General features: G+C 44.7%; 1 protein-coding gene and 1 pseudogene across 1 annotated transcript; both read right to left on the bottom strand.

The window, feature by feature from the left end:
- Positions 1-489: 489 nt before the first annotated feature.
- LOC101757446 lies at positions 490-3,245 on the bottom strand (annotated as a pseudogene).
- Positions 3,246-10,488: 7,243 nt separating this feature from the next.
- On the bottom strand, positions 10,489-12,501 carry LOC101775670 (putative anthocyanidin reductase). Its single transcript, XM_004965657.3, has 5 exons — positions 12,362-12,501; positions 12,037-12,209; positions 11,565-11,783; positions 10,974-11,356; positions 10,489-10,894 (listed from the first exon to the last, which is right to left on the bottom strand). The coding sequence occupies exons 1-5, from the start codon at positions 12,489-12,491 to the stop codon at positions 10,735-10,737; spliced, it is 1,065 nt and encodes a 354-aa protein (XP_004965714.1). The 5' UTR covers positions 12,492-12,501; the 3' UTR covers positions 10,489-10,734.
- Between the last annotated feature and the right edge of the window lie 484 nt (positions 12,502-12,985).

Below are 12,985 nucleotides of genomic sequence, written 5' to 3'. Positions count from 1 at the left end.
AACCATGAACTAATTAGGCTTAATAGATTCGTCTCGTGAATTCGACTCCATCTGTGCAATTAGTTTTGTAATTAGATTATGTTTAATACTCCTAATTAGTATCCAAACATCCAATGTGATAGGTGCTAAAGTTTAGCAGGTGTAAGTATCCAAACACCCTCTTATCCTTTCTGCGAGCTGAGCTTGGTTGCGTCAAGACTCTAGGGGCGTTTGGATACTTAGTTTCTAAATTTTAGCAGTGTCACATCGGATATTCGGATGCTAATTAGAAGGACTAAACATGAGCTAATTATAAAACTAATTGCAGAACCCTATGCTAATTCGCGAGACGAATCTATTAAGCCTCATTAATCTATCATTAGCAAATGGTTAATGTAGCACCACATTATCAAATCATGGACTAATTAGGTTTAATAGATTCGTCTCACGAATTAGACTCCATCTGTACAATTAATTTTTTAATTAACCTATATTTAATACTTCTAATTAGCATCAAACGTCCCAACCCCGCCGCGCAGGCAACGCTGTCGTCAAGAATCTCCTCCCAGCTTGTCCTCGGCACGCTGCGCCCTCACCACCACCGCCTCCGTCCTGATGCAGAATCAGACATTCAAGCCGATCGAATCAGCAACCAAATCATCTCGTCAGATACCAACTCGTTTTCGGTTTTGGGGTATTTGTTTCTTTAATCCTTTTCTAAAATTTCTATCACATCGAATATTTAGATACTAAAAGTATTAAATATAGACTAATTATAAAACTAATTGTACAGAGGAAGACTAATTTGCGAGACGAATCTATTAAGCCTAATTAGTTCATGATTTGACAATGTGATGCTACAGTAAACATGTGCTAATGATGGATTAATTAGGCTTAATAGATTCATCTCGTGAATTAGCCTCCATCTGTGTAATTAGTTTTATAATTAGCTCATATTTAATTCTTCTAATTAGCCTCCAAATATTCGACGTGACATAAATTTTAGGAGGTACTAAAATCCAAACACTATTGTTTTCATGGATTTGACAACAAGGTACGGTCGGCTTACTCTTCGAGGATGTCGAGGTGGGGGAACTTGCTGGCGAAGTGGCCGGCGACGTCGTGGCTGGTCGGGTACGCGGCGGCGCAGAGGAACCGGCCGGCGATGGAGGCGCGGCGCTCCATGCAGAAGACGAGCGCGTCGCAGGCATCGTCCACGTGCACCAGCGGCAGCGAGCCGAGCAGCCTCTGCAGCAGGCGCAGGAACGCGAAGCCGAGCTCGTTTCGGGACACCGGCGACACGGCGTGCTCCAGCGTCTCCGGGGCGCGTCTGAGGACCGTGTCCCCCGCGACGAGGCCTAGGGGCAAGGTCACCGCCTCGAACGCCGGGCTCTCGCCGGCGTTGTAGCTCAGTAGCTCCTGCTCTGATTGCAGCTTCGAGAGGATGTACTTCTGCTTATAGAAGTAGTTTTTGGTCATCGATAAAATCCATCAGGCTTTGGCTTCGTAGGTTGCAGAAATCGGCGAGAAAATTATCGTCGAGCGATCAGAAGACCACGTACGGCTTGCTTACATCGAAATGCGCGCTGCGCAGAGGGTAGTCGACGTTGAACGGTGTCCAACAGGATTCGCTGATGAAATCCTTGTAGGCGCCGGCGCCGGCGTCGGGCTCCTTCAGCTGCGAGGCGGCCGCTAAGGAGGCGATGTGGATCACGCGCCTCACCGTCTTGGACTCCTCGCACTGCCGGAGGATCGCGCGCACCGCGTCCACTGCAGCTTCAGCCGTGCTCTTATACTGCAGAATCGATATCAACTGTATAATCGTTAATTTTTTATTTAGCTATCAACCCAAATTTTTGGTGTTCGGAAGGGCATCCGCCCGCAAGTGGAAGTTTGGCCATGACTTGTGCGACGCAGCAAAACGATTGGTAACATCACCTTGGAGCTGGCGGCTTCGAGCCCGTATGGCGTGGCAACGAGGAAGACGAACTGGCAGCCAGCGATCGCCGGCGCGAAGGTGGCGGCGCCGACAAGGTCGGCCTCGAACAGCCGCAGCTGCTCCGCCGCAGCAGCCCGGCCTTCTCCTCGTCTCCTGCAGCCACCACCAAATGAATCGGACTCGGATTTCCGGATCACGCAGGAGCTGAACGGTGACCAGCCTCTGCCGCTCCTTAAGGGTGTGTTTGGTCCTAGGACGAAGTGGGTTGGGTTGGAGCCAACCCACTTTTGCGGGTTGAAGCCGACCCAGTATTTTGTTTGGTCGGAGAGGTTGAGAGGGTTGGATGGATGTCCTTTTAACACCGTTAGTGGTGGGCCCCACCTGCCAACCGTAGGACCCACCTGTCAGCCTCTGTTTTTTTACTCTCCCTCCCATCTTCTTCCTCCTCTCTTCCTCCTCTCCTCCCGCGAACCATCCTCCCGCATGGCTCCTCCCCGGCCGGTCCTCAGCCGCCAACGCGCCGGCCCCCCGTCCTGCTCCCTACGCCGCCACCCCTGCCTCCCCAGCTCCGCGCACGCCGCCCCGTGCCTCCCCAGCACCCTGAGCCGCCGCCCCTGCCTCCCCAGCGGCCCAGCTCCCTACACCGCCGCCTCCCCAGATCCTGCCGCCGCCGCCGCCTGCCCAGATCCCGCCGGCAGCGGCGGCCTCATCTCCCTCCCCCGCGCCGGCATGAGGGGCCGCGGTCATAGGGCGTCACGGAGGCGGAGGACCTGCGCCGCCGGCCATGGTGCCGCGGCCATGGAGCAGGCGGCTCCGCCGTCACCTTCCCGCGCCCGCCACCGCGCCGCTCGTCCCTGGTCCCGGCTCCTCCCAGCGCCGCTCGTCGCCCAGCGGCGACCGCGCCAGCGCGCAAGCGAGAAAACGGAGCAGACGGTGTGGGACTGGGTCCGTGCGGTCCCTCCAAATCGGTGGGATGCACTCGACCCAGACAAAAGGGGAATATTCCTCATCTGGGTCGAACCGAACCCACTCCGTTCCGAACAAACATGGGACGACGAGGGTCCGACCCACCCCAACCCACCTCAACCCAGTAACCAAACACACCCTAAGATTTTTGGCGGATTCCCCGACACGACGCGGTGGATCGGAGCGAGCTGCCATGAAACATGAAACGGAAGGAGCAAACGCGCGCACCTGTGTTCCGTAGGGTGGCGTGGACGATGTAGCATTTCTCGAGGAGCTTCCTCATGAGCCATGAGCCGATGAACACGGCGCCTCCGGTGATGCACACCCGCACTCCGCTACTGCTCTTCCCCTCTTCCGCCATACCTGCCTCCTGAATCGTGATTTCTAAATGGTGATGGCGTGGGAGGTGGGACTGATGGACTTGCTGAGTAGTGAGAAAACTGGACCAGCTCATGAGCAAATCGATATCTGTGGTATAATCAATGTATTATGAAATTATACGATGGATAGAACATGTAAATATCTATTATCATGTATAAAAGTAAGATTATAGAAAAAACTTATACAAGTAGAAAAAAGAGAAAATCAGCACATGAATAATTATGGTTGCAAATGTATTGGGTTTTTTTCTTGCTCTTCTTGTATAAGTTTTTATTCAACCTCAAATTGAACATGATGGTAGATGATTGCATAGTCTATCCATTTGTTTTTTGGATGAATTTATCATTCACTGGTTTAGGTGATACTGTGTTTACGAGCGTGTGCTTGATGTGTGTATAGCGAGAAATGATAAGACATGCTAAGGGGGCGGACCTAGCCTATAAACTAGGTGAGTACCTTATCTTGACTAGATCTTCCCAATCTTAGCAAAACAAGCACAAAGTCTAGAAAAAATAGAAGTTGAGTGGGGCATGTGCCCCCACTGGACGCTTCTTTGGCAACTTCCAATTTTTTTTCCTTATGGAGCTTCCACTGCTTGAGCTTGGTGCGGGACAAAATAAATATTAGGATTTATCACGTGGAGGTGGGTCAAGTGCGCAGCGAGCACGCACGCAGCAGAACATTCTGTGGCAAATGGTCACCAACATGCACTCGACATGCGGTGCAACACTATAGGAGGGACTTGGATGGGATGTTAATGAATTTCAAACTTTGAATGCTCTTTTCTCCTAAAGTTTGGATCATAGTATTTGTTTGAATTAATGCAACAAAATGAAATCCAATATATCATTATAGTTTTTTATTTCCACGTTTCAGCATTTTCATATACATTTTGAATATATTTTTTCAACATTGCTTATATACTAATTTAACAATTTCCAAAAATATGTTGAATTAGTTTTTTCAAAATATTGAATCAGTTTTTCAGATATTGAATCAGTTTGCTAAAATGTTGAATATAGTGATACGAGGATTGGAGTAGGAAAAATAAAAGAAAATATAAGAAAAAAAATAATTCTCATGTGGTGATTCTTTGTAGGTTGCGACATGCTGCTTCTCTACTGTGCGTGCACTTTTTCGCTGCGTGCACTGTTACTCTGTAATGTTACTATTGCTCTCTGTGTATGGGTTATAAGCTACTTGATAGATGGGCTATGGTGGGCTATACGTCATGTAGCTTATTCAGCTTTCGGAAGCTGCTTGGGTCCGCCCTTGAGGCTACTACATCATAAGTTGTGAGATTTGTCAAACCTATAATTTTTTATTTTGGTATAATTGGACCTTAATCTTTTGTTTATGTTTTGATTCGTGGCACTCGCAAAAAAATTGATTCATGCTTTGTGAGCAGTCGTGTGAGCCTAACAGGTAGGCTTAATAAAGCACCCTACATGTATGTCCAAGGTGCAAAGATTTTTGAGGCAGCAGCACCATTGAAAAAATCACCTCTAGTAACGGTTCATAACCCTTCTCTAGTACCGGTTGAATAACCGGTACTAAAGATTTAGTACCGGTTGGTATCCCCAATTGGTACTAAAGGGCCTGCCACGCTGCACGCAGGGACGACCTCATTAGTACCGGTCCCAACTGGAACTAATTTTTTTCCTTTCTTTTCTTATTTTCTATTTCTTTATTCCATATTCGTATTTCGTATTTGTTTCTTTTACGTATACTAGTTCTAATACGCTAATATATATAAAGTTCCATTTATCTTTAATATTACATTTAAGATATTATTATATATATATAGACATATTGTGCATACATATATCGTATCTACTAATCTGAACCCGAGTCCTGACAGTGCTGTAGATTTGATCCGGTGTTATGGAACTCCCCAGCAGGATTTACGACCTCATCCAGAAGAAATCCACATAGTTGTTCTTGTATTGCCTTGAAAGCTTCCGTCTCGAGGAGTTTTTCCTTCCTGTACATCATCTATGTCATTAGCAAAGTTTATTATATATATAGTAGATCAATGAAAACTTCCGTCTCGAGGAGTTTTTCCTTCTTGTACATCATCTGTATCATTAGCAAAGTTTATTATATATATAGTAGATCAATGGGTTTGCACAATTGAATTTTTTTTAAGTATAAGCAAATGATTAGAAATATTAATCTAATTTTTCTAAGTATATACACATGGGTTGGTTTTTGAAGTATAAGCAAATAAATTGAAATACTTAATCTAATTTTTCTAAGTATATACATATGGATTAGTTTTTGAACTATAAGCAAATGAACTGAAGTATTTAATTTAATTTTTCTAAGTATATACACATGGATTGGTTTTTGAAGTATAAGCAAATGAATTAAAATACTTAATCTAATTTTTCTAAGTATATACACATGTATTGGTTTTTGAAGGATAAACATATATATGAATTGAACAACTTAATATAATTTTTCTAAGTATATAGATATGGATTGATTTTTGAAGTATAAGCAAATGAATTGAAATACTTAATCTAATTTTTCTAAGTATATACACATGGATTGGTTTTTGAAGCATAAGCAAATGATCTGAAGTACTTAATCTAATTTTTCTAAGTATATATACATGGACTGGTTTTTGAAGTATAAGCATATGAATTGAAAAACTTAATCTAATTTTTCTAAGTATATACATATTTTTCTATTTCTGCGGTATATGAATTAGTTGGAAATTGTAGTAAAAATATTGAATTAGCTACAGAATATAGAAAAATTCTTCAATTAGCGAGAAATAAACATTATTTCCTACAATTTGATAACATAAATGTTGAAATAACCGATACAAATAACATTAAACTCAAATGTTGCTGAAAGTTTAGATAGAAATACATAAATTATCTCTATGTACCATAATTTATCTCGCTCACATTTGCCATAATTTATTTACCTCATATTTGAAAAGTACTAAACTATGAAACTATTACTCTAACCTCATATCAATTTCTAGTCAAAGATGACTAGTATGAATCATAGCATCCAAAAATTTGTAGTTTATTCTACAAATCACAAATATGAGCTCTAAATAACACATTCATATAAATGAAAAATTTTCCCATTATACCTTAGTTTAAAAATCACAAATTACTCTAGCTTTAAAGCATAAAACTTAGTATACTGATCATGTATCAAGGGAGGATGAAGTTTCTAACCTTTAGAACCCTTGAATGAGTAAAATCTCCAAGAAATGGTCACAAATCCGGCAAAACCTCCCCCTATTTCGCCATGGATAGGGTGAAGCTCGAGCTGGAGGATCTGGTTCGAGTTGGAGGAAGAAGGAGGGTATTTTTAGAAAGAAAATTAGTACCAGTTGGGGCAACAACCGGTACTAAAGGGGTACCCTCTAGTATCGGTTGGTACCCCCAACCGTTACTAGAGGGGGGTTGCCACACTAGTACCGGGTTGGGGTAGCAACCGGTACTAGAGGGTACCTCCTTTAGTACCAATTGCTGCCATCAACCGGTACTAGAAGGTGGGTGGTTGGGGGCACCAACTGGTACTAATGTGCACCCTTTAGTACCGGTTGTTGCCCAGGGGTTTACGGGACGCGCTCCAGGCACTATCCGTTGGACCCGGTACTAATGCTAACATTAGTACCGGATCCAAACCTAACCGATACAAAGCCTCGGGACGAGAGGTCATATTTAATGCAGGCGACTCTAAATCAGTGAGAATGGACGGAATCAGTTAGCTATATACTCATTGGGATGAGTTTTGTAAGCAAATTGAGCAGGAGCAGCCATTTGCAACAGAATGGCTTATGGTCATCTCAAATTTCACATGCGACATAGAAAGTGGTTTTTCCAAATTTTTGTTTCAAAAGAATAAACAGAAGAGAATGTTGCTCGTGCTGCAGTGCTCCTAATTGTTTGACATAAAAATTTAGATAATTATAGTATGGTTCGAAGAAACTTTTGGATAGGAGGGCCTATCAAGATACTAAGGCTTCAAGTCTTATTTAGGAGGGGCTGATGTAGTTACCGTTTTGGTTCCATCCTCACCGAACTTATCCCTTGCACTCTAAGAAGATACTAGAGATGCTATATGCAACATTAATCGTGCCAAAGCTTGCCATGCTACAATGATTACGTAGGGTACTGATGTAGTTTAAACTCGAAGGAAATAGGGTTAGTCTTCATGCTGAATGTGCCAAACTCTAAGAAAACTCTTGGTAATGTTATTAGGGATAAGCCAAATTATCCTTGAGTCTATGCGACATAGCTACATTTGTTGACCAATGGCCGCACGTGGCTATTTGAGAACATCGAAAAATTTCAGGCAACCATAAAGTACCGAAATGCATACGGACATTAAAAAAACCTTCTAATTTACATGCGAATGCTCACAATTCTTTCTATTTTAAGAGGAGTATCCCTCTCCATTATATTGCCCGTAAAAGAAAACATGTAGTAGTATCATTTCTGAAATATAACGGCTTAGGTACCCCTTTAGAGTGTAGTATTATTCCTGAAAGGGCTCATTTAAGAAAACGTACGGTGTAGTATTATACTCCCTCCGTCCCAAATTACTATTCATTTTAGCTTTTCTAGATACATATTCTTTGTTATGTAGCTAGACATAATATATATCTAGCTATGTATAAAAAAGTCAAAACGAATAGTAATTTGGACGGAGGGAGTATGAGTTAATCAATTATTTAGATTGTTGTGATCTATATATTATTTTGGTTTAACACTCCGGCCCCATTTTTTAAACTATGTTTTGTTTCCTTGCAGCAAGGGTTTAATAACAATGAAGATACCTTGGAATCTGATAGCATGGCAGGAAGGGATGGCGATCACCTGAATTATAGCGCTGAGCATACAACCTACAACAATGTTAAAAAGAAAAGAAGATTCAGGAAAGAGTGTGGCAGTAACGTGAAACAAAACAAAAGAAAAAAATAACTCCTAGAAAGTACAAGTCTCCACTCCTCTCTGTCAAGGCAAGAAAAAGAGGTGCGCAAGCCACTGTTGAACATTCAGGTTCAAACAAAAAAGTTTTGTTATGTACATCACCATTTATGATTTACTTAAAAAGAAACGTATCATGATGATAGTAAACATATGCATCAAATCTGATGGTTTCCATTATATTTTATTTGCAGGTAAACAATCTTATGGCAAGCTAGAGTTCACCCCATAGCAAATGCAGTGATACAGTATGTAAAAGCAAAATACTCAGTCCAAAGAGTTTGAGATAGAACCAGTGTTCAAGCATGAAAGTATTGGTATATCAACAAGAGATATGATATGCTTTACGCTTCCTCCTGGTATTGGTGAGTAGGACAAGTTTGTGCCATGGGAGGTAGCTGGACCTGCTGGCGGCAGGAGGGCAGTGGGCAGGCAGGGGCAACCTTCGAGAGGCGCCATGGGTGATGGCCGCGCGAGGAGAGATAGGAAACAGATGGTGTGGTGGGTGAGACTGGAATGATACTCGTTTCAAAAAAAAATTCATTTCATTTAAAAAATTTAGGGAATATCTAAGCCGTCGGAATAAGCTTTTATTTTGTGGATTTACCTTTTCTTTTCTAATTTGAGTAACATGGTTCCCTAGTTGCATAATCCGTATGATGGTATTTCTTTGCATCAGAAATTGTAGTGTTGCCGAGCTAACCAAAAAAAATTCCTTTGCAGCAACGTGGCATGAAAATTAGAGGAATCCCATGTTACGTTGAAAAGTTTATTGAGAGTGTTTCTCTATTGAACGATGACCACAGAAAAAAAGATTGAAGAACTCAACTTCGAGAGGATGCTCGATATTAGGCGGTAAAGTTGCAGAAAAATTTGCTCAACTGCATAATTAATTATTATGATCCAATAGAAGGAGGATCAAATTTGATTCCGATGAAAGCTTCTCAATCTGCCCATAATGGGGCTCCAAGTTAAGGGATTATGCAGATCGAGAAGCTATCAGCGGAACAAATTTGACCCTCTCTTCCATTGGATCATAATAATATATGCATCTTTACCGCTTAACATCGAGAATCCCCTCGAAGCTGAGTTCTTCAATCCTTTTACTGTTGCATCATCCAATAGACAAACACTGTCAGCAAACTTTTCAACGCAACATGGGATTTCCCTCAATTTTCTTGCCATGTTGCTGCAAGAAAATAATTTATTTTTTGGTTAGTTGGGCAACACTGATATTTCGGATGCAAAGAAATAACACAGCATACAGATCATGGAATACTCAAATAAAAAAAATAGAAAGAAAAGTTAAATTCACAGAATAAGAGCTTATTCGGACGGCCTAGATGCATGTGTCATCCCTACATAACTACAAGTAATCTACAAGACTACAACCCCGTAATAATCGGCTCCTCGCACTCCTTCCCGCCTCTCCTCGAGCCGCCATCACTCATGGCGCCTGTTGATTCTTGAAGGTCCAGCCACCACTCATGCCCATCACCGTGACCCCGACGGCACCATCAACACCTTGACGTTAGAAATCAGATTTCCCTAAGCGTACCTTCAGACGCTGCTGCGATTGCATTCCTTCCGAGGTCCGGCGTGGCGCGACGCGGCGGGCTTGCAGACAAGGTATCTAGCCTGATTTGTTTTGGTAAGATCGGTGTTGTTCGTTGGCAGTAATTTATAGTCGAGTTATGGATAGAGATTCAGTTGAATTCAGATTTGTTTCGCGGACAGAGATTTGCCTGCTTACAACCGTGTTTTACACGTAGAGATTGGGTTGATTACGGCTCTGTTTACGGATAGCGATTGGGTTTATTTGAATTCAGCATTACAGATAGATAGAGTTCGGTAGATTTTAGCTTTGTTTCACCCTGAATGCTGTTCGGCACTTCCGTTCATCCTGTGTCCTCAGATTCTGAACGTTATCTGAATCTTACGCATCGCATGAAATAAGTTCTGAAATGAAGAGAACTGCTCTGCTCTCTTACTAGTACCTCCTGAACTATCCATTAGCATGGTGAATATGTGATTGCTGGTTGGACGGAAATAAAACTACTACATTTGTTTGTGTGTTCCAGGAGGAGAGAACGAAAGCCTTGGCAAACGAGCTCGTTGTAAAGCTGACTGTCGCTTGCTAGGACAAATGAGGGGAGCACGGGAAGCAGCTTCTGCAGGAGTGAGGCGTCACGCCTGTCCAACTGCGAGAAACGTTTAGCCGAAGTGAAGATGATGACCATGCAATGCAATACTTCACCGGCGTTTGCTGAAATCCCATAGGCTTTTCTCTGCATCTTAAAATGCAGTAAACGCTGGAGTATCCAAATGGAGTGCATGTCTTCTGCTGCCAACCACTATTTTACAACTACAGTTGTTCCTCCATAGTTTTTAGAAACAGAGGTTACGGCAGAAACAAAGAAACCATGTAAGCTACAGCATAAAAACTGTTTTGTTTATCCTAGGATCTTGAATAACGGAACAGAACTGTTATGTTTAGCCTTCCGGGTTTCATCCTTTCTGCAGGTTGAGCTTAGCCGCGTCAAGAGAACCCAGCCTCGCCGCGCAGGCGACGCTGCTGTCAAGGATCTCTTCCATGCCGTACTTGTACCTGAAACCCAGCTCCCCCAACTTGTCCCCCTCAGGTTGCACCCTCGCCACTGCCTCCGTCCTGACGCAGATTAAACGGATGGAAACATCAGACCAAATAGTCTTGTCAGACCACACATATGAACTAGTCAAGGCTTTACTCTCTGAGGATGTCGAGGTGCGGGAACTTGTTGGCGTAGTGGCGGGCGACGTCGTGGATGGTCGGGTAGGCGGCGGCGCAGAGGAACCGGCCGGCGATGGAGGGGCGGCGCTGCATGCAGAAGACGAGCGCGTCGCAGACGTCGTCGACGTGCACCAGCGGCACCGAGCCCAGGAGCTGCTGCAGTATGCGCGGGAGCCCGAAGTACGCCTCGTTGCGCGACACCGGCGACACGGCGCTCTCCATCGTCTCCGGGACGCGGCCGAGGACCGTGTCGCCCGCGACGAGGCCCAGGGGCAAGGTCACCACCTCGAACGCCGGGCTCTCCCCGGCGTTGTAGCTCAGGAGTTCCTGCTCCGACTGCAGCTTGGACAGTATGTACTTCTGAAAAAACGACCGTCGGATTTGGGTGACAATTAAGGAACTTGTTAACATTCAACTCAGGATTTTGCTAAATAAGTTTGCATTAAATGTTAACTGATGATTAATGAAAAAAAATCTTGCGAACAGGAGTGACAAAGTGAATGAGTAAAACCCCAGTGATCAGCAACAAAATTGTCATCAGACGTTCAGAAGAACATTCGCTACTTACATCGAAGTGTGCGCTTCGGAGAGGGTAGTCAACGTCGAGCGGAGTCCAACAGGATTCGCTGATGAAATCCTTGTACCCGGCGCCGGAGCCCTTCTCCTTCAGCGGCGAAGCGGCTGATACGGAGGCGGTGTGGATCACCCGCTTCACCGTCCCGGACTCCTCGCACTGCCGGAGGATGGCGCGCACCGCGTCCACCACCGCTTCCGCCGTGCTCTTGTACTGACAAGCCGACAGCACGATACAATCAGTATCAACAAATAACAAATCAATTCGTTTTAAAAATAATACCAAATCAATCGTGGAAATGCTTGCTGCTCAGAGCCTCAGAGTCCGATGATTCCTTCGTTGGCTAAGTCCAATTTTTTCCTTTGGAAGTTCAATTTTAATTTCCCCCATGTAAACAAAGTCTGGTCGGGCACGTCTGAGCACGACTTCTCCAACGACAAAACGGGAGCGAATTGGCGTACTGCACCTTGGAGCCGGCGGCTTCGAGCCCGAATGGCGTGGCGAGGAGGAAGACGTACTGGCACCCGGCGATCGCCGGCGCGAAGGTGGCGGCGTCGAGGAGGTCGGCGTCGAACAGCCGCAGCCGCTCCGCCGCGCCGGGGACCAGCCGCCGCAGCAGCCCTGCCTTCTCCTCGTCTCCTGCGGGTACACCAGATGAATCCAGCTCAGATCTCCGAACAAGGCAACCACACGCAAGAGCCGATCCACTCCTATGGAATTTTCGCGGCGCGGGTCGGAGACTCGAAGTGATGAACCGTCATGAAACGAAGGATTGGAGCTCGCGCGCGCACCTGTGTTCCGCAGGGTGGCGTGGACGGTGTAACCTTTCTCGAGGAGCTTCTTCACGAGCCATGAGCCGATGAAACCGGCGCCTCCGGTGACACACACCCGCACTCCGCTGTTACTCTGCTTGTCCGCCATGGCTGCCTCTGAAGTCTGAATGGGTTTGCTGGGAAGTGAGATGTGAGGAGGATTTATACACGAGCAGGATACGAAAGGTTGACTGTGTTACGTGTCGGTCAATGGTGCGGTTGGTGGTGTGTGCATAGGAGGAAGGGAGAGAGGCCACGTCATGTGTACAATGGCCCGGCCCAGCCCAATTTGTACTTCTCGTATACTATGTGGCCCGTGAAAATTCTGGACTCGTACTGTGAGGCCGTGTGACTGTGAGCATTTGAACACCGACCTAATAAACTTTAAATAATTTTAGACTAACAGCATTTGAAGGCTCCCTATTTAGACTAATTGTTTCTATATTGGATGCATGCGCTGTTCATCTTTTTTTTTAATCCAACACGCTTTGGCTTAGGTCTTCTTCCCCACATGCACACGCGACCATTTACATACTACTCCATTAGTTCATTTTTTTAAAAAAAAAAGTGCATTCCATTTCATTAAGAATTTTTTTGAACGAA

This window comes from Setaria italica, chromosome IV (genome assembly GCF_000263155.2).
Source record: "Setaria italica strain Yugu1 chromosome IV, Setaria_italica_v2.0, whole genome shotgun sequence".
Classification (NCBI taxonomy): domain Eukaryota; kingdom Viridiplantae; phylum Streptophyta; class Magnoliopsida; order Poales; family Poaceae; genus Setaria; species Setaria italica.
Note: the sequence above shows the minus strand (reverse complement) of the source record. Positions and strands in the feature narration are given on the sequence as shown.

What these genes read in the sequence shown, in the direction of transcription:
- LOC101775670 (XM_004965657.3), bottom strand. Translation starts at nt 12,491, where the DNA reads ATGGCGGACAAGCAGAGTAACAGCGGAGTGCGGGTGTGTGTCACCGGA. An exon ending in CGCCACCCTGCGGAACACAG is followed by an intron (nt 12,210 to 12,361) that starts GTGCGCGCGCGA and finishes GTGTACCCGCAG; the next exon opens with GAGACGAGGAGAAGGCAGGG. An exon ending in TCGAAGCCGCCGGCTCCAAG is followed by an intron (nt 11,784 to 12,036) that starts GTGCAGTACGCC and finishes TCGGCTTGTCAG; the next exon opens with TACAAGAGCACGGCGGAAGC.